Raw genomic sequence first — 21,060 nt, 5'->3', positions numbered from 1 at the left:
AAGTTATTGTATTTATTAAAGATAAGTTATTGTATTTATTAAAGTTATAGTTAGCATAAAATATGTTATTTTTATTATTAGTATATTCACGGCTATTGAAATAATTGAAATAACTTGAGAAAAATTTGTTATTTATGACGAAAACGCAAACAATATTATACATATTAAATTTTTCCATACTTATTATGTTATACATTTAGCACAGCAGAGAGATGAAATTTTCCCAGAATGAAAGTTTGCTGATTGAACTGGGAATCCCTAGATCCCTGAAAGTATTCCATTTGTCTAATAGAACAGGCGCTAAGAGAAACTTCGTTTTCAAGTCGAAAAACTGGTGTAATTTTTTTAAAATCTATTTCTTATTTGACAGCTGTCAAAGAAAAGTGTTTGTTTGTTTTGAAAAGCTATGAAATTCTGAATAACAAAGCTAAAAAATTAAATATTTTAGCTACTCAAAATCCTAAAATATCTAATCTCTGAACATCCTGAAGAAAAATTACCGATTACATCATTCTTATGCCTGGGGCTTCCACCTGAAATTTTCGGGAAGTCAGGAGATAGTGAAATTATATCACCGAATAATAATACCAAAGGATATTTTTGATGTTTTAAATATCCAGTTTTTCCCTAATTAAAAGTTTATATAAATATCCTTCAAATAATCTATAATATAAAAATGAATGAACCGATTTCCCTAATTCTTTTTTTTATAATATTCCTTGAAGTACAAGAATGGTTCTTACAGAGAAGAAAATTTAAAAAACTTCCTGAAAAATTCTAAAAACAACACTTTTCTATATTCCCATACAGAAGATTCGTAATAATAATTAAAAGTCAATTTGAACTTTAATACCATACCGTAAAGTTTAAGTGTTAGTAGAGGGGTTCCGGGAAAGCAAAACAATTGAGTGACGTTAGTATTGTATAAATATTAATGTCAATATTTATCAATAATGAAACTATTATAACATTACTCAAAAACAATTTTAAAAAAAGAATCGACTGTTAGGCGGTACGAAGTTCGCCAGGTCAGCTAGTAAAAATAAAAGCTGCTCAGAACTGTCTAATATATTTATATATGAAACCCAATAATCAAAATATTTCTTTACTTAGTGAACACTAAAGGATTTATGTTGATTTCGGAAGTCGGGAGAAACTACACGAGTTTTGAAATTTTTTTATCACATCTGAAGAGGTGGCGATTCCAAGAACTAAAACTCAACTACATTTTAAACCCAGCTCAATTTGGAGACACTGTGCGAAGCTAAAAAAAAACTGGGCTTTGTCCCTTAGGTCATTAGGATCTTAACCAATATTAAAATTCAAATGATGTTATATAAGCTTAGCCATATTGCATTCTTTTATTGTTAACAGCCAGAATTTCATAAATACTTGGAGCTCTCTGCTGGACTAAATATTCATATTTAAATTTTAAAAGACACTTATTTGTCGAAGGTTAAATATATGCAGATTAATCGCTTTTCTAATCAGTCTAATATCTACATAATGCGTGTAAAAATCCAAAAAATTTATTTTTATTTTTAGAATGAAATTCTGGAAAATTTGGATTCAAAAAAGAGTATCATTGATTTTTCAACGCATTTTCTGATTTGATATCTAAAGTAGTGCATGTATAAATATACTGAAAAAGTTTTGTTTGGTATCAAATGAAAGGTCTTGAAGAGTACATTCCAATAGTATTTTACATTATACAGGATGTCGAGAGTCCGAGAGTCCATGGACATAAAACCCAATGGTTAAAGAGTTATGTGCATTATTATGTCCCATAAGATAATAGACAAGGGGAATAAACTTAATCGTAAAACAAGTGAAAACAAACAATTGACTGAATTAGTTGTTGAAATACCATGTATAGACAGTGTTGATTACACTGTCACATTACAATTACATACATGTTACATATAAATAGCTGATATTCCCATATAACACATACGAACTCAACATCACTTTTTACGCCCTAAGCACGCTGTAAAAATTTCAACTTGATATCTCTTTTCATTTTTGAGTTATCGTGTTGCCAGACGGGCAGACGAACAGACAGATAACCGCTAATGGACTAATTAGGTGATTTTATGAACATCTGTGTCAAAATTTTGTTGGTAGCATCAATATTTTTAAGCGTTACAAACTTGGACTAAACTTATTATACCTTGATATACATTACATATATACATGGTATAATAAGCTGGTAAGTCATAATATTGTTTTGCCATATTGTTGTTATGATGACATTTGGGCTGTGTTTCGTATTATTCACCAGTATACTGGCCAGTGCTCGTGATGTCAGAAATCGACGCCATATTGTACTGGTATACTACACCATATTGTACTGGTAAAACGGGCATGACAGTGTACATGTGTTCATCGAATGTTTGTGCAAGAAATTTATTTATTTATTGTTCATTAAGAAGGAATAATGGCGTCTGAAAAGACTTACTCGTTATTAACGAATACAATACAATATATAATTAAGAATATATATACACGCACTGGCTAGTATATTTCGGAACGATTCATCAGTATGGTGTCGGTCAGTATACTGGTGAATATTACGGAACACACTGGTGAATATTATGTTTTAAGTTGTAATTTTAAAATTAATTTAATGGCTACGTTTACAAATTAAGAATATATTGATATTCACTTTATTTGCGGATATTGTGATGCAAATGCAACAGCCTCAGAGTTCCTAATAAACAACTGTTCTTAAATATACATTGTCATTTGGCAGAAAAAGGTAATTTTCTTAAGCTAATGCAAAAGGTTTTTATTAATAAAACATTAAACTACTTTACTAATCAATGTCTTTATTGGTTAAATTCAATAGTGCCCATAGCTCCTTAACCATAGGGTTTTGAATCCTTATGGAACAAAAGTATATAAGGAACTTTCGACTTAAAATTGTCCAAAGGATACGCTCTTAAGGTGTGTCCATCGAGCCACGAGGCACTCTGTATATTTCATCAAAAAATGGTGCCATCAACAAATCTGTTTCGTATCAAATTGAAGTAATTTAGGGCTATTTAAGAAGAGTTACTTTAGGGTAATATGGTGTGAATAGTGGAAAAAAGTATTGGATTAAATTGAAGATAAATTGAATTTTATGTACACCCTATTGCTCTAAAATATCTTCAATTTGTACTAAACAAATAGCTTATCGTGAATTATTTTAAATCCATAACTTTATAACGCAACACAGACACCATTTATTTCTTGAAATATATAATATATCTTTGGACTGTACTCTTCAAGACCTTTCATTTGATACCAAACACGAAATATTATGCTCAATTTCTTTTTTGACCAGTTTTATCGCATAATACGGATCCCATATTGTTTTTTCTTTAAAAATCTAGCCTATGGCCCTTGCGCTGCCGAGATGAAGAAAATAAATTTCTGTAAATAAAAAGAGGAATATTTTTCAAAAGACTTAACAGTCCTGAAATTTTTTGCGAAGCCAGCAAGTAGCAGCTAGTATAATAATTGTATAATTAAACTAAATACCCGTCCAAAATTTTTTCGCCTAAGAGATAGTGTTGATGCGTTACGCATTAAATCAGTCAACATGCGTGCTATTGTAGACTAGGCTTTATAAAAGAACTTTTAAAAGGTAAATAATTTAAGTTGTTCCAATTTTTAAATAATTCATCTGGATATAATTTTTAAAATAAATAAACAGTTCAGTAAATAGAGGAGTTATAATAATAAAAAAAAGATAAATAGTGAAGTTAATTATACAAAAGTTATTGATAAAAAATTAATATCTACGATTATAAATTTTAATTAAATATAATTTATTTTAATTAAATTTTATAAATAAATAAATTAATTCAGGGATTACGTCACGTGATTTGAGCGACAATTAAAGCGCATGACGTCATTGTGGTGTTAAACTGTAGAGAACAATACATACAGGGTTGACAATTAGAAACCAATCGCTAAAGCCTTGTTTACACTTATAGTCAAAGACCAACTTTCTTTACAACCGAAAAGTAAATTTTAATCAAAATTCGCCATTTGGTGAAGTAGTCGTTTTATACAATAAACGAAAATGAGCTGCTTTTGATCGATTTTTTTCTTTGTTTCTTATTAAAATTATCCACAAAGACCGATTTTTTGAGGTTTGCGTATTTGATTCTTGATTAGGATGACATTTTTAATGAAATACATGTAAATAATACTTCCAACAGTTATTTCCTTTAAATACTGTATTTCTTTATTTTGGCGTAAATATTCTAGAAAATTTATTCTCTTGGGTTTTTCAGTGCGCATAATTTTCATAGTTTTCGACCTCTTGCGTATTTTTGAAGTTATACTATTTTTTTTCGAGTGCCCCAGTTGCCTAGATCAATTTTTGTATTACAAATACGTATTTTGACTACCAAGTAGTCATTATCAGTGTGAATTAGCTATAAACAGTTCTAAAATAATTAAGGATATTGATAAGGATATTTTAACTGTAATAATATACAGAACTTGTTATTACTGTCAGTGTACATAGTAAAAAAACGACAGTTTTTTAACACTGTAATCAGGGGCGGCATTCAGAATTCGGAAGCTTTGGGGCCAACATTTAGTGGAGGCCCACTTAATTTTAAGTGTAAGTAAACTCAAGCTGGAATTATATTTTAAACTTTTCAACAAGATAATTTGGAATTAATATTTTGGCGGCTGCTATAGAAGAAAAGGGGTTTTTTAAAACATAACCTCAAAATTAACAAAAAGTAAACAACTGATAAACAACGCGCCTAAATGTGACCATGACTGTAATACTAGCACATACATTTCTATTTGTGGAAACTAGAAAATAGGATGGAAAACGTTTTTTACTAATATTAATTTTATCTCAATTTTAAAATTTACTATTCTCTTAAGAATGTATGAGTGCGTATGATCAAGTAATTACAGGTAAACAAATTTTAAAAAAAATTTTTTTTTTTCTATTACTTGACGATATAAGACGAAAAGTAAGAATAAGTTTTTACGATATCTGGCAAACTTTTCAAAATATTGAAAATTGCAAATTTTCTTTAATTATTCAGCTTTCGATATTTCGAAAACCAAGGCAGATATCGAAAAATTTTATTCTTATTTTTCGTCCACATTCATGAAGTTATAATAAAATTCATTATCAAAGTTGAAAATAAGATAAAAATAATTTCAATCCTAAATCTATCCTGCTTGTACATCCCTTATATGGATGGAGACACTTGGTTTTTTTCTTTTCTGTCATTGCTAATGTGTTAACTTTCTATTGAAAAGTATTTTTTTATACTTATTTTCAATGTGAAAATAATCAAAAATTTTCAAAATATGGCGTTTTTAAGCTTTCTCCGTAAGAGCAATGTATATGTTTTTTTCATAAAAATTTGCACGGATGCCTTAGCTGAAGTTTTAACCACATATTCTTTGAGTAAAATGATAACTATTAAAAAATTTTAAGCTTTTAAATCAAACATTGTTGTCATAGTCATACATCCTTAAATAATAATTTTATCTCACTTTAAAAATCTGCATAAAATTCTGGCAATTTGTGCAGTTCTAAAAATTACACTGTATTTCTTGTATATCATATTTCAAGCATTGATGTCCAAGAATATTTAGGATACTTAAATAATTAACTCTGCTGATTGTTTTTATTTACTTGTTTCATTTTATTTTTCAAGATAAATTGTTAAAATCGATGTACGATTAGAAACAATAAACCTTTAATTAATTAATTTACTTGTTTCTTTAAATTTAAGAACAAATTTTATGAGCTCCCCTATAATTTTGATGATAAGAATCATAGACTAAAATATGAATCATACGACCAAGGTAAAATCATTTTACAACACACATAATATTTTACTCTATGGTCTCCATATTCATAAAGTCTAAAGCCGGCATGTCATATTCTTCATTGAGTATTAGAAAAAAACACTGCTTTAAAAATTGTGTCTGTTTTCATTTTTATTTGGGAGGAGTGTGTTTGTGTACACATTGCATTTTAAATGTGTAAAATAAAAGCATTTTCCAAATAAAATTTTCCTAAAATATTAGGTGAAAAACCATATAAAATAAAATGTTTATAATAAATCGGTGATTTTAATATAAAAAAAAATACTTAAGTGTATAAAAAAATAATTTTTTGTTCATTTTCTTTTCGAGGACAATTTTATATAGTTTTAAAATAGTGTCAGTTTTTAAAAAAAAATAAGGTAAAATTTGAAATCAAAATTTTTTTCTAATCGTATGATATTTTATTACACGACGACATAACCTTAATTTTTTTTTTTCTATTGACAAACAACGATTACTACAAAAAATAAAAATTATATCTTAATTAAATCTAATTGAAAGATTTAGTGAGATTCGACCATGAAAACAAATCTAAAAATTATATAATTTAAACAATCACAAACGTTACATAATCGTGGTGTGCGATTTTTGTTAGTTAGGTATGAGGAAGAATTGAAAAATGTTTTTCAATTGTGTGCAAAAAAAAAAATGAAGTTTTTGATTTTTAAACAATTGAAAATTGAATTTTATAATTTTATACAAATTCTATGTACGATTTTCATTTTTCTATTGTTTTTAATTTATCTATGTGTTTGGAGGGCGATTAACAAAATTTATAATTGTTTTTCGTTCTATTATTTAAGAGGTAAATATCTTAAAATTGAAATTGTCTATGTGGAAACGGATTAAATTCAACTGTTTTTCGTCTTATTTGAATTCAATAAAGATTATATTTTTGTTTTTAATGCGGTGTTATTTATCTATTTTTTGGGGGGAAATATATGGAAATTAACTTACATGTGAAGAAATTTTGACGTAGTGTTTTACGGTTTTTTGGAGCGTTTCAAATACAATTGGATTAGGGGAAAACTGAAAAGTATTTAAAATGTCTTTATGGAAACATGACCTGTGAGGATTAAATTCAATTGTTTTTGGTTGATTTTAATTCATGAAAGGTTATATTATGGTTTCCAATGCGGTTTTATTTTGATTTCATGCGGTTTTTTGTGATAAATTTATGAAAATTTACATATATATAAGTTATTTTACTTTGAAATTTCCTCCGTTTAATACTTTTCTAAACATTTGAAGTAAACAATTTTTTTTTTAAGAAATGAATCAAATAATTTTTTTTTTACCTTTTGTCTTAAATCCATAAAAGTTTATATTTTGATGTTTAACGATTTTTGAAGCGCTTCAAATACGGAGAATAGTATGAAAAGTGGGTTTGTGGAAACATGACTTGTACGGATGAAATTCAACTGTTTTTCGTCAATTTGAAATTATGAAGAATTCATAATTTCTTAAATGAAATGAAAATATGCATTCTGAAATAATAATAATATTTTCAAATTTCCCCCTACTTTAAGTGGTAAAGCTTTCCTGTTTTTATAATTCTAGAGAAAAATGTTTATGATAAATTTAAAGCGATAAGTATTTATTTGAAAAAAAAAAAATTATTTTGGATGGTAAATTTCGATGATTGATTCGAATGTGATTTTTACCATCACTTTTAGACTTCGATATCTCAAAAAAGTGTTACTAATACCTTTTGCTCCATTTTTAATTCACCATAAAAAGTTTTCTGTAGAGAAGAATATAAGGGTTTAACATTTTCTGAATAACTTAGTCGTGCCGATTTTTTTTAATGGAAATTTTTATCATTAATAATTATGATGCCATAAACTTATCTCTTCTTAGCCCTTTCACTTTAAGCTATAAAATAAAAAATTTAAATTGCTACTGGATACATTCAATTATTCAAATCTTAATGTCGACTGCATTTCGAAGTCGTGTCAGTTTTCTTCTATCTTGTGTATTATACCCATAGTATTGTTTTAATTGTAAGTTGATTGAGTTGAGTTTGTCGACTATAAAGGAGTTGATTGGGTTCTGAAGTTTTTAGCCGTTGCGTTCAAAAATGGTACACTATTGCAGAAATTTTTTTTCGGTCTATTTTTTCCTAAACCATTATTTCTTTTTCCTGTTCACGCAAATCTTCCTTATGCCTTTATCAAATTCCATGAGTTAATCCTCATTTTAAAGCTCGTGTTAACTACTTACGAAAAATAAACTCTTAAACTCTCAATAAAAATGTACCCCTTAGGAAAAAATAGGCTAGAGAAATAATATTGAGATTTAATTTTGTTCATTATTTTATTTGTATATCATATCTGTAATAAAATTGCTTATAAATAATAAGAAAAAAAAAATTACTATTCATTATAACTTATTCCTGCTCTATGTGTCACAGCAGGAGTGATGGAATTGGTTACGTCCTAGACCGGATATTTAGAGGAACCGAGTTCCAGTCCCAGCTTCTGTGTAATATTTTTTTTCTTTTTATTGTTCAAATATAATTTCTTTAGTCTGTTTTCACGGGTCAAGCTTGTTGTGAATATTTCTCAAATAGTATAGGTAATATGTATTACACCAATGTAAATCTTATGCATTCATCGATTCGCTTTGCGTCTCTCGGTATACGCTAAAAACTTACACAAACTTAAAACTGTCACGTAATGCAAATGTTATACCTTGTATGTAACCATAATTGCATATATTTCATTCCCGATCCGTACCGAACTCTACCGTGGGATACCCGCTAAAAACAGAAGTGATACAAAATAGCAATAGTAATTTATTTTCGTTTTATATATAGGCAGTTTTATTACGGATATAATATACAAATTGCATAATGAACAAAATTAAATCTTGATTTTTTTCTCTATCTTGTTTTTTCTAAGCAGAAAATTGTTAGGCTATGAATCATTAGCCAGTACGATAAGCTTTAAAATGATGGGTAAATCATGGAATTTTCTGAAGGAATAAGGAAGATATCGCGTCAGCAGGAAAAGCAAGCTAGAGAAGAAGTATATAAGATGACGTAGAAAGTATTTTCCCTATGCTCCTTACTTTCTACGCTTTTTCCTCTGTGAAGGAATCCCTAATAAAAATTTGAAATAGATGTAAAAAATGAACAAATAGATATACCAAAATATTTTTTTTGTTAACAGTATTTCAAAATGGAATCACTAAACGTAATATATAAGAATTTTGCATCAAAATTTTGGAACGAAGACGTTTGGTTACCACCAAATACAACATGGAACGATTTAACACCCGGTAGAAATGGTATTAATTACACAGATTACCGACATTTAGTATATCCAATACCAATGGCTGCGGTTATGTTAGTATTACGATACGTATTAGAACGATATTGGTTTGCGCCAGTGGGCAGGCGAGTTGGTATTAAGTATACGCGAAGTAAGAAGGCTACACCGAATGTAATATTAGAAAAAGCGTATAATCAAAATAAGCATCCGAGTCATCGACAAATTGTTGGTTTAGCGAAACAATTAGATTTAACCGAACGTCAGGTATGTTTATATTGGATGTTATTTTTAAATGTACCGCCATTTTGATGTTTTCGAGAAAGGAGTGTTGACGCATATTTCCGATTTATACCGATGTTCAAATTTGTAATACACGATTCGCGTGCATAGGTTTCTTCAAATAAAATATGGCAGCTCTTTATATTGAATATTTTCGGGAGATTCCGGTTTGTTGTGTTTTATTCTCTCGAAAACATCAAAAATCAACTTTCAGAAACCAAGCTTGGAAAAAAAACAAAGCCCGTTTTTAAAGCACACAGTTTAATTTAACTGGTTCGATCTTTTAAGGATGTACGAGCTCCAGGGTATTTTTGGAAAAAAGGTTTAAATTTTTTGTATACGAAGCATACGACTAAGTCCAAATCAATTCTGAAAATTTGGGAGAGGGGTTGCTCGATTATTTAAATAAATAAATGAACGAACATTCTTTTAATCAGAATCCTCTAGAACAACCTCAGGCTATAAAAGAAGGCTCTCACGGCGACTTGAGACAGTCTTTCTTGAGAAACCACAGAGTTCAGATCTAAAAAGAAACCAAAGCGAGAATAAATGGAAAGTATATTAATCAAATTAAATTTTTGAAAATGTTTCTAACTTTGAAAGTGATATACACGTAAATATTCTAGAGTGTTCTGGTATTAGCAATTTCGATATTCGACGATATATAAAACCAAAATCCATTGACTTTCCGTCAGTCTGAACAGAAATGAAACAAATTCAAGTGATTTTGACAAGTGAAAAAAGCGATAAGATAGAAATCTATAATATTTGCATTATAAAATTGATCCTTAAATATTATTTATACCATTAAACATGCGATGTATTTTAACCCGAGCAACGCCGGGTTCGGCTGCTAGTTTTTGATAGAATATAAATACATTTCCACCCTTATCTCTTGAATGGAATCAATAATATTTAGTCAAATCATCTATGGTTTGAACATCATTTGCGTAAACATTTGTCCTTCAAATATCCCCCAAGAAAAAAATCAACAGGCATTAAATCGCATGATCTACGCCAGAGGGGGGGGGGGGCGTATATATCAACGTACCATTTTTTTCTAAACGTGTCGTCAAATAATTTTGACTTCGTGATTATTGCAATTCGCAATTCTTTTTTAATGACGTTTCCTACGCAATATCGAGCCAAAACAGCTAGACGTACGGATATCGTAATGCCAGTGCTTTCGTCAAGACATAGCGATATAAAGGGAGCTTCGTTAATGTAAACTTATGTTGATTATTTCTTTTATTGTGTTTCTAGATAGAGGAATATCTTTGATGCGCTAAATTACCTTATCTTTATTATCGAAATTATCAAAAAGTAAGAGTGCGCATGCTAACCAGGCTTCCTTCGAAAACTCTCCCTTTTGAAAAGATTTACTATGCCGAGCATGGCATTTGCAACCGAGTAACTTGCCATGATTATAATAATTTTGGCCAACATATTTAATCATAACAAACAAGCTTGCGTTCGTAAGATCACTCACTTCATAATGAACTTTGTGATCGGAGGCATGCCCCAAATATTGTGTCACATGCTATTGTTTCGCCATACCTGGTCAAATAACGTCTGCTTTACGAGAGATTATTCGATTACTAATCCTTTCAAATATCAAATATTTCGCCATTTTCGTTTTTACTTACCACATGCCAAAATACATGATATTCTAATACATAACACCAAAATTTTTATTTCTATTCCTTTTTTTAAGGTTATTCTGGCGTGAAAACTAAAAAAATTAAACCTCAATGACAATCTTTAGAAAATCAAATAGCGTTCATTTAAAATTTATTCGGTTTTATTTTGTAGATCGAACGTTGGCTACGTTTACGAAAGAGCCAAGACAAACCATCAACCTTAACGAAATTTTGTGAGAATGCATGGAGATGCTTGTACTACACGTATTCCTTTATATATGGTGAGTATTCAACTGTAAAGTGGTTCCAGATTATAAGTTTCAGAGATCATTTCTTCAAGCCAAAGTTTCATTATTCAACAAAAGAAGTTGATCAAACGGTGCCTGATCAAATTCTTTCTTTACAAATTTACTCAATTTCAGCAACAATCTGTTGAATTTTTTTTCAGTTGACTAACTAAAATTCATTAGCACATAGTTATAGATCTACGATACCAAACCTATATGACACGTACTACCAAAATACAGGATGACACCTGAAAACCTGGAAAAGACCTCGCACAAATTAGATGTAATCTGCATTTCGGTCAAACTTATTCAAATTTTGCAAATGAAAATTTAAATTATTCTAAAGGAAAGTTCCCATGTAGTACAATAAATAAGCCGAAAAGTGGTGGACGTGTTCCTTAGACCTCTAGGAAAATTCAGCCGCACTAACCTTGGCATTACAAAAAAAAACTGAGAAAATTAGGGTAGTTTTCCCATCCCCAAAACTTTCCAAATAGTAACAGTTCAAACAAATCAATATTTCACCTCAAAAATCGTCTTCCTAGGGTTTTTGAGGTCGTTGATCAAGAATTCAAGGTTAAAAATCAACTGAATACGGTTGCAACCGCATGAAAACTACCCTTAAAGTGACAGAGACAAAAAATTTATTTAATTCAAAATTTTGCCTCAGAAATTGTCTCTCTGCGATTTTTGAAGTCGTTGATAATGAATTTGAGGGCAAGATGTAACTCAATGTAGCTCCAAGCCACCCCTAGAAGTGGCAGAGAAATATTTAAAAAATTTACCTCGAATATCGTCTCTTGTGGGGTTTTTGGGGTCGCTGATCACGAATCCAAGATCAAAAAGTAACTTGGATGGTTGAATCCCCATTAAAACTACCTCTAGAAGTGACAATAAAAAAAAATTGGAATTTCACCTCAGAAATTGTCTCTGCGGTTTTCAGAGTCACTGATCATGAATTTGAAATTGAAAATCAATCGAATGTCACACCATCCCCTTTAAAACTACCCCTAGAAGTGACAGAAAAAATTTAAAATTTCTCCTCGAATATCGTCTTTCGGGGAATATCGTAATTGGTAGCGCTGATTACGAATCTAAGGTCAAAAATTAGCTTAAGATGGTTGAAACCCAAAAAAACTACCCCTAGAAGTGACAATGATAAACATTTAAAAAAATTTAATTTTTTGTTATTTCAAGGGGTGGCTGGGAACTACATTCAGTAGCTTTTTGTACTCATATTGATGATTAACGACTCCGGAAACCGCAGAGAAACAATTTCTGAGGTGAAATTCAGAATTTTCAATGCTTTTTATCATTGACACTTCTAGGGATAGTTTCAATGGGGTTGAAACCTTCCTCAATTGCTTTTTGACCTTGAATTAATGAACAGCGAACCTAAAAGCTACACAAGAGACGATTTCTGAAGCAAAATTTTGAATATAATAAAGTTTTTGTCTATCACTTCCAGAGGTAGTTTTAATGGGGTTGCAACTGTGTTCAGTTGCTTTTAAACCTTGAATTCATGATCAGCGACCTCAAAAACCCTCGGGAGACGATTTTAGAGTTGAAATATTGATTTGTTTTCACTGTTACTATTTGGAGTGCATTGGGGATGAGAAAACTACCCTAATTTCCTCAGTTTTTTCTGTAATGCCAATGTTAGTGCGGCTGAATGTTCCTAGAGGTCTAAGTAACACGTACACAAAAAATTTTTAAAATCGCAGCTGTTCCACCACTTTTGATGGTATTTTCCGGCTTATTTATTGCACTAATGGTCACAAGTCATGAAAGTGACAGGATTTCATGTTATTGGATTTTAATGCTAAGAAAGACTCTATCTAGCGATAGAAAAAAAACCATTGTCAGAACGCCAAATACAGCACAGCACCTTAAAATGTATAATAAAGCATATACATCCTGCCTCTTTAATAATTGAAATAATCGGCTGATTGTAACGAAAATGGTTTACATTTTTTTAGTCGTGACGCTGACGTCTTAGCGTTAACATCCAATAGCTAAATGAAAGTTGGAAAATTTACTTATTTGTTTAATATATGCCTATATGTGTATAGGCAAATACATATACAGATATGTATAATTATTACATGCATACGTGTGTTTTTTATTTCTTGTCTTTTTGAAGAATATGTTACGAAATTCTAATAAGAAGCAGTGTTAAATGTTTAGTGGAACAATAATATGAATTGTTAAGATCTATATTTTCAGCTACATATATACGTACATGATTTTTGACAATTAAATTACAATAATTTTGTTTATATAAATGAGTACATTTTCTTGCGATAACTTGAAATCCTGTCATTTTCATGACTTCATGGAAACTTTTATTCAGAATGACTTAAACTATCATTCCCCAAGATTTGAAAAAGTTTGACCGAAATACAGATTACATATAATTTGTGCGAGGTCTTTTTGCAATTCATGAAAAATCAGAAAATAGTCGGGGAATTTCGGTGTAAGTCGGGGAAAATGATACAAGAATAATGAATCTCTAGAATTAAATTTTGAAGACCTGATTCTTCAACGATATCTTGGAGTGTAGTAAATATTCTGCATCAATTTTATTTACAAAAACTCTGAATTTGGTCAGGGTTTTCAGATCAGTTCGGTCATAAATAGTCCGTGGGACAGAATCCTTTTTGTTAAGATATTTCCAACGTGGTATTTGCAGTTTCTATGCTTGAACTACGGTAAAACCGACTTTTCGACAGAATTTAACGAATTTTTTTTTTTCAGTTTAAATTTCAAAAATATTTACCGTTTAAAATAAGAACACGAAATAACTAATGTTTAAGTTCCCAATTTTGACCAATTTACGTCAAAATTAATATCTCGAAAACAAAACGACGTTGTGGTAATTTTTTTCGATTTCCTTTTAACTCATTTACTTTTTTTTCAATTCTGCCAAGAGAATTTTATTCTGAGCAATTATTATTGTTTCAACTTTAAAACAGTCAAAAATTTTGTTTTTACCCTAAAATTTTTCTTACTAAAAATAGTGTTTGTTTCAGGTGTATATGTATTATGGGACAAACCTTGGATATGGGATATCAATTATTGTTGGTATGGATACCCACATCAAGGCTACACCGATGACATCTGGTATTATTACATGATATCGATGAGTTTTTATTGGTCGTTGTGTTTCTCTCAATTTTGGGATGTTAAACGCAAAGATTTTTGGCAAATGTTTATACATCATATTGCCACGATTTTATTAATGGCGTTATCGTGGATTTGTAATTTATTCCGGATTGGTACTTTAGTTTTAGTTGTACACGATTGTGCGGATATTTTATTAGAAGTAAGTTCTTGATTTTTATCATGGATTCTAAGTTCAGACAATTTAATTTATGAATATTCGAAAAAATTCTTGGCAGAGTATCTAGCTACGGAAACTGCAGAATTTTTATGAGAACTAGTTTTCTGTTAAATTCCTTGCAAAGGACCCCGTACACAATACATTGACTTTTGGTTTCGATTAAAATTTTTTAAAAGGGCCGTAGGTCAGAAGGGAAGGGTTTTTTTAGGGTTGTGTCCATAAGAACTTTCGATTAGCATGATCAAAACTACCTTAATACATAATTTTCAAAAATTTTTAATTGAAATCAAAAATCAATGTTATGTGTGCGAGGTTCCTTGGTGGAAAGTATTTCTTAACCTGTTGATTTAAAGCAATGTTTCTCAAAGTGTGTTATAAAACCTCTTTTTGGGCGCTAGAGATCTACAGGGGGCGATAAGGTTAATTCGTAATTTAAGATTTATTTTTTTGTACACATTAAAACATGAAAATATCGGGTAAAAATTATATATAGGGTGCGCTGAAAAAAAGTTCTCAAAGTGGGTGATAGATGAAATAATTTTGAAAACTTCTGATTTAAAGTGTCAATGTTGTGTAATGAACAGTTTTTAAGGTATTTCGAAGAGGCCATTTTCTTAAAATATTTGATATTTGTAAAGTAAATACTTTAGTTTAAATTCGAGTTTATTTAATATAATTGTCACAAAAATTCAACAGCAATACTTACTTAAATATTCTGATTTCGAGTCATAAAAGCGCATTTTTCTTTTATAATATTAAAATTAAAAATCGTGATTTTTAAAATGTATCACGTGAATTAAAACGCAGGCAAGCCCGATGTGATGTCATATCGGTATGAACCATAGACCATCAGTTAGTTCAGTGTAGACAGCTGGGTATAATATATCTATAGATACTAAGTATTTATATTTATTATAATCAGATGTCTATGAATATATCTGTCAAATTCATTTGTGCTATTTCGTGCAATGATACCGATATTACGTCATCAAATTGGATGTCCGCGTTTTTGACAGTTTAAAAAAGGTTTAAAATTTTATTTTAGTTTTTGGCAAGAAAGCGTGTGTATTTTTCCGAAATAAATTTTTGGTGGCTTTTTATTAGCAAAATCAACATTTTGAAGTACTTTTTCAAAAATATTAGAATACCCTATTAATATTTAAACTAATGAAATCTGAATTGTAATGGAATTTGACATGAAAATGCTTGACAACAACTTAACAGTTTATTTATTATTGTCATCTGTTAAAAACCAAAAATTATGTTAGGAAGTAAATTTTATATTTGAACAATGTAAAACTCAATAGATTTCCCACATACAAAGTTCAGAAATATGAAAAAAATAGTGTCAGACCGAAACTGGAATTCCTACCGAAACCGAATCTTCGGTATCTGTCTCAGTTTCGGCCTAAACCGAAACTCAAAACTATTTTAGACATGTTAAAAATTGATTGTTTACTGAAATTTGGCTTATTTTTTTTACACTTATACAGACATTTAACACGTGTTAAATCAAATAAAAAACAAGTGAAAACAAACAATTGACTGAGTTAATTGTTGAAATACCATGCATAGTCAGTGTTGATTTCTTTATCACATTACACATAAAAACATGTGACACATACATAACTGATAATCAAGTATAGTACATATTATAAAATTTCCATCTAATTGGCGCCCTCACGGGTAAACAGTGAGGTTTACGAAAAAATGTTTCAAACAAAAGTTGTTTAATTTTTGATAAGGATCATTTTTTACTTTTAAACTTTTGTTCTATCTCTAACGGTTTACAAGATGGGTCCTACGGACCCAAGACCCAATTGACCTATGATGCTCATTTACGAACTTGACCTCACTTTTTACGTCCTGAGTACGCTGTAAAAATTTCAGCTCGATATTTTTTTTCGTTTTTGAGTTATCGTGTCCACAGACGAACGGACGGACAACCGGAAATGGATTAATTAGGTGATTTTATGAACACCTATGACAAAATTTTTTTCCTAGCATCATTATTTTTAAGCGTTACAAACTTGGGACTAAACTTAATATAGTATGTATATTTCATATATACATGATATAACAATAATTGAGTTTAATTAAATGAATATTGTTTACAAACTGTGTTTTCTCGCAGCTAAAATCAACAAACAAGTATCTGAAGATCACACAAAATTAAATTATAGCTATAGCAGGCAGTTGTTTCAATGTTTGGGTTAAAATTAATAAACCAAATCCAAGAACGCATACAGAACACAACACATGAAGTCACAACAAAATTACACAGGACTGGCCGACAAACTCAGCAGACACGAACTCACTCAAAGTTAGCCGAACGACGCGCGATAATTCACGAACGCAGAGTTTCGGTGTGTCCCGAAACTAAATTTTTTCGCCGAAACTGGCCGAAACCGAACCTTCGGTCAGACACTAGAAAAAATTATTACTAGCATATATTTATACCATATATGAAATATATCAAGGTATACTAAATTTCGTCCCAAGTTTGTAACGCTTAAAAATATTGATGCTACGAACAAAATTTTGGTATAGGTGTTCATGAAATCACTTAATTAGTCCATTTTCGGTTTTCAGTCCATTTGTCTGTCTGTCAACACGATAACTCAAAAACGAAAAAAGATATCAAGCTGAAGTTTGTATCATGTGCTCAAGGCGTGAAAAGTGAGATCCTGTTCGTAAATGATGAACATAGGGTCGGTTAATTGGGACCGTGGGACCCATCTTGTAAACCGTTAGAGATAGAACAATAGTTAAAATGTAAACAATGTTCCTTATAAAAAAAAATAAACAACATTTTTTCGTAAACATCAATCACTATTTACCCGCAAGGGCACAAACAGGGTATTCTACTATATTTGAAAAAGTACTTCAAAATGTTGATTTTGCTAATAAAAAGCCACCAAAAATTTATTTCGGAAAAATACACACGCTTTCTTGCCAAAAACTAAAATAAAATTTTAAACCTTTTTTAAACTGTCAAAAACGCGGGCATCCAATTTGATGACGAAATATCGGTATCATTACACGAAATAGCACAAATAAGTTTGACAGATATATTCATAGACATCTGATTATAATAAATATAAATACTTATCTATGGATTTATTATACCCAGCTGTCTACACTGAACTAACTGATGGTCTATGGTTCATATTGATATGGCATCACATCAAGGCTTGCCCGCGTTTTAGGTCATGTGATATACAGTTTAAAAATTACGTTTTTTAATTTTAATATTATAAAAGAAAAATGTGCTTTTATGACTCGAAATTAGAATATTTAAGATATTTTTACATAAATTCAAATTTCATAATTTATTTTTCACTACCGAAAGTATCCTATTATACACTATGTATTATATGGGACTAAGAGTGACTATCTTTCTTTACTTATATGACGTAAAAAACAAACGATTGCGTAATCAACACTGTCTTCATATGGTATTTCAACAATTAACTCAGTCAATTGTTTGCTTTCATTTGTTTATGTAATGTTTGATTCTTTAAAAAAATTTTCTATTTTTAGTTGGCAAAAATGTTAAAATACATGGGCTGGCAAAGTATGTGCGATTGCGTATTCGGTATCTTCACATTATTATGGATCATCACAAGAACTGGCTTCTATCCATTCTGGATTATCCGTTCCACATCAATTGAAGCCCCAAAAATTCTACCAATGTTCCCCGCTTACTACATATTCAACACTTTACTCCTATTACTGTTAGTCTTACATATAATTTGGACCTGGCTAATATTACGCATCGCATACCATGCACTACGAGCCGGACAAATGGAAGGTGATATACGTAGTTCATCGAGTTCAACAGACGATTCAATTGGCGTTGGTGATTCAACGTTAACATCATCAACAAATAGTACACAGCGAAATAGTACCACAGTGCCTCCTGGTGACAAATTTGAGAATGATACAGCGAGTATATCGAATAATGGTGATATTAGTAAAGACTTGGCTAATGTCGCTCAAAATAGTTTAGCTAATAGTGAAGTGAATGTTATTGAGTCGACATCGTCGTCATCTTCGTCCCAAATTCATCCCACAACTCTAGGTTAGATCTCTTTATTATAAATTTTCCTATGTTTTTCTCTTTTTTTTTTTTTTTTAATTAGCACAATGATAAAAATTTGTAAAAAGAAAATTTAAAAAAAAATCGCTGTAAATAATTTATTTTTCGTTTTTCAAAAAAAAAAAAAAAATGCATTTTTCTGTACTTTTGTATTATTTTTAAAGACTTTGCACAGTAAAGTATCGAATTTTAGGAAATTTCCTTGAGTAGTCTAAGGATGGTATTATACCGAAACTTACGCTAGCTGAAGGGTTGTGTAATAGATTGAGATTTTCTTGAGCTTTTTTTAAGTAAATTAAATCGAGAACAATTGTCTGGATAACTTTAAACTGATGTATCGGCAATAACTCAATAAATTCGAACTTTCGACTTTTGTTTGTAAATCAAGCAAGCTTAAATTTCGAAACTAGTCATGTAACAGTTGGGCTGAAAGGTTCGTTGGCTAACATAGACTAAAACAGGTTTTTTTTGGTAAAATTCAATACAATTCATACAATTTTTCGATACCATTTTCATAGTACGATTTGTCTGGCCTCAAATTGACTTCAGTTTTGGCGATTACCTCTTCTTCGGCGCTAAATCTTTTTCCAGCGAGCATTCTCTTAAGGTCTGAGAACACGAAAAAGTCGCCGGGAGTCAGATCTGGCGAATTCGGTGGATACGGAAGCAATTCGAAGCCCAATTCATGCAATTTGCCATCGTTTTGATTGAGTTGTGACACGATGCATTGTCTTGATAAAACAGCAAGTTACTCAAAACGATATATCTGACAAACTAATAGTACGACAGCTGTCAAATTTATACACATGTCTTTTGAAAGTGAGGGTTAACTAAAAATTATATGGATTTAATACTAGTGGCACCATCTATGTGATAGAATACGAACTTGTTAGCCTACTTACTACAGCCTAAGCTAAAGAATTGCCACTACTGGAATTTAAACTTAAGGTCTCTCAATGCCAAGCAGCCAAGTGCTAAGACGTTAAACGCCTTAGCGCTATCATTTCCTTGGCTATTTAAAGATTTTAAATAGCTCCAAATGTTGCACTCCTGTTTTGAAGGTTTACTATGACCCTTGAACAATGCCAGCTAGGTGAAAAAATTGGAAAAATAACTTCTATGAAGGATGTGGAGGGTATATAGTCATTTAAAATTGAACCAATCAAAATTTTTAACTTCTCGATAATTAAGGAAACGAAATTTCTCTTTCTAATCGTAATCATAACAATCAGAGACACAAGAAGGTCTAATCATGATACAATTCGATCGAAATATGTAATTTAAAGTATTTGAATTGAGAAACGTCTTGATGAAATTGAATTGTTGAAATTAGTGAAGAGGGCACGAACTGACCAACTTGGCTTCGACAGCAAAATATCTTCAAACGGGTCGATGCGCGTCATATCGGCTAACCATAATAAATGAGTTATCGTGTGTTGTTTGATTTTTCAGAAGTTGATTTATTTGAATCTTGTGATTGATGTGAAATGTGATTCACTGTAATATTTCGTTTGATTCCTATTAAACTCGTACGAAAGAATCAAAAGGTCTCACTCTTAATGATTTCTTTCTCAAACTAAAAATATTTGTGTCTGTCGATGTGTCCCATCATTTCAGGATACTTTACTGTGTGATTTCTTTTGTTTTTTTTTTAACCTGGTGATTGTTTATTATGTTTTATCCTTTTTAAATTTTACAAATTTGCATGGTAAAATGACCCGTCCACTACTTTTTTGTTTTTAATTTTTCTCTTTTTTTATTTGTTATAAAAACTAAGTCACACATTCACTAATTTAATTTCTTACGGGTTATAGAAAAAAAAATCAAGGAAATTTTTTCTTTTAAAAAAATGTTTTTGTAAGAAAAATTGTATTTTCACACGAGATATTTGATACGTTATTTGACACCGGATTCACTTTAGGTGCATTTTCTGATTATGGCTTGAATTAAAAAAAATTAAATCCCGACTAGAAAATTTATCTAAAATATATATAAAATATTTTCCTTTTAAAATAATAGAACTTTGAACTTATTTTTAACAACTTGTTTATAAGAAATCATTTAATTTTGTTAGTTTTATTTGGAGGATATTTTATATGGGAATTTATATGATACTAGCTGCAAACGCTTCGATCGAATTTTTTTCTTTTTCAATTATACAATTATTGATTTGAAAGTATAGTGTAATCTGCATCAAATCCGGTAGTTCCGATTTTTTGCAGACTTGTTTATAATGTTGGTCTAATGAATAATCCAAATTTGTAACCTCGAA

General features: G+C 30.3%; 1 protein-coding gene across 5 annotated transcripts; it reads left to right on the top strand.

Moving 5' to 3' along the window:
* Nucleotides 1–6,175: 6,175 nt before the first annotated feature.
* On the top strand, nt 6,176–18,828 carry LOC123302357 (ceramide synthase 6). Of its 5 annotated transcripts, none has more exons than XM_044885257.1 (5): nt 6,176–6,221; nt 9,036–9,401; nt 11,229–11,337; nt 14,376–14,668; nt 18,230–18,828. In XM_044885257.1, the coding sequence occupies exons 2-5, from the start codon at nt 9,045–9,047 to the stop codon at nt 18,773–18,775; spliced, it is 1,305 nt and encodes a 434-aa protein (XP_044741192.1). In that variant the 5' UTR covers nt 6,176–6,221; nt 9,036–9,044; the 3' UTR covers nt 18,776–18,828. The 5 variants fall into 5 exon arrangements, with proteins under 5 accessions (XP_044741192.1, XP_044741193.1, XP_044741196.1 ...); XM_044885258.1 differs by lacking the exon at nt 6,176–6,221 and adding an exon at nt 6,650–6,667; XM_044885261.1 differs by lacking the exon at nt 6,176–6,221 and adding an exon at nt 6,914–6,930.
* Nucleotides 18,829–21,060: the final 2,232 nt, after the last annotated feature.

The sequence above is a fragment of the Chrysoperla carnea genome, chromosome X, assembly GCF_905475395.1.
Source record: "Chrysoperla carnea chromosome X, inChrCarn1.1, whole genome shotgun sequence".
NCBI lineage: Eukaryota > Metazoa > Arthropoda > Insecta > Neuroptera > Chrysopidae > Chrysoperla > Chrysoperla carnea.
Note: the sequence above shows the minus strand (reverse complement) of the source record. Positions and strands in the feature narration are given on the sequence as shown.

What these genes read in the sequence shown, in the direction of transcription:
- LOC123302357 (XM_044885257.1), top strand. Translation starts at nt 9,045, where the DNA reads ATGGAATCACTAAACGTAATATATAAGAATTTTGCATCAAAATTTTGG. An exon ending in CACGTATTCCTTTATATATG is followed by an intron (nt 11,338 to 14,375) that starts GTGAGTATTCAA and finishes TGTTTGTTTCAG; the next exon opens with GTGTATATGTATTATGGGAC. An exon ending in GTGCGGATATTTTATTAGAA is followed by an intron (nt 14,669 to 18,229) that starts GTAAGTTCTTGA and finishes TTCTATTTTTAG; the next exon opens with TTGGCAAAAATGTTAAAATA.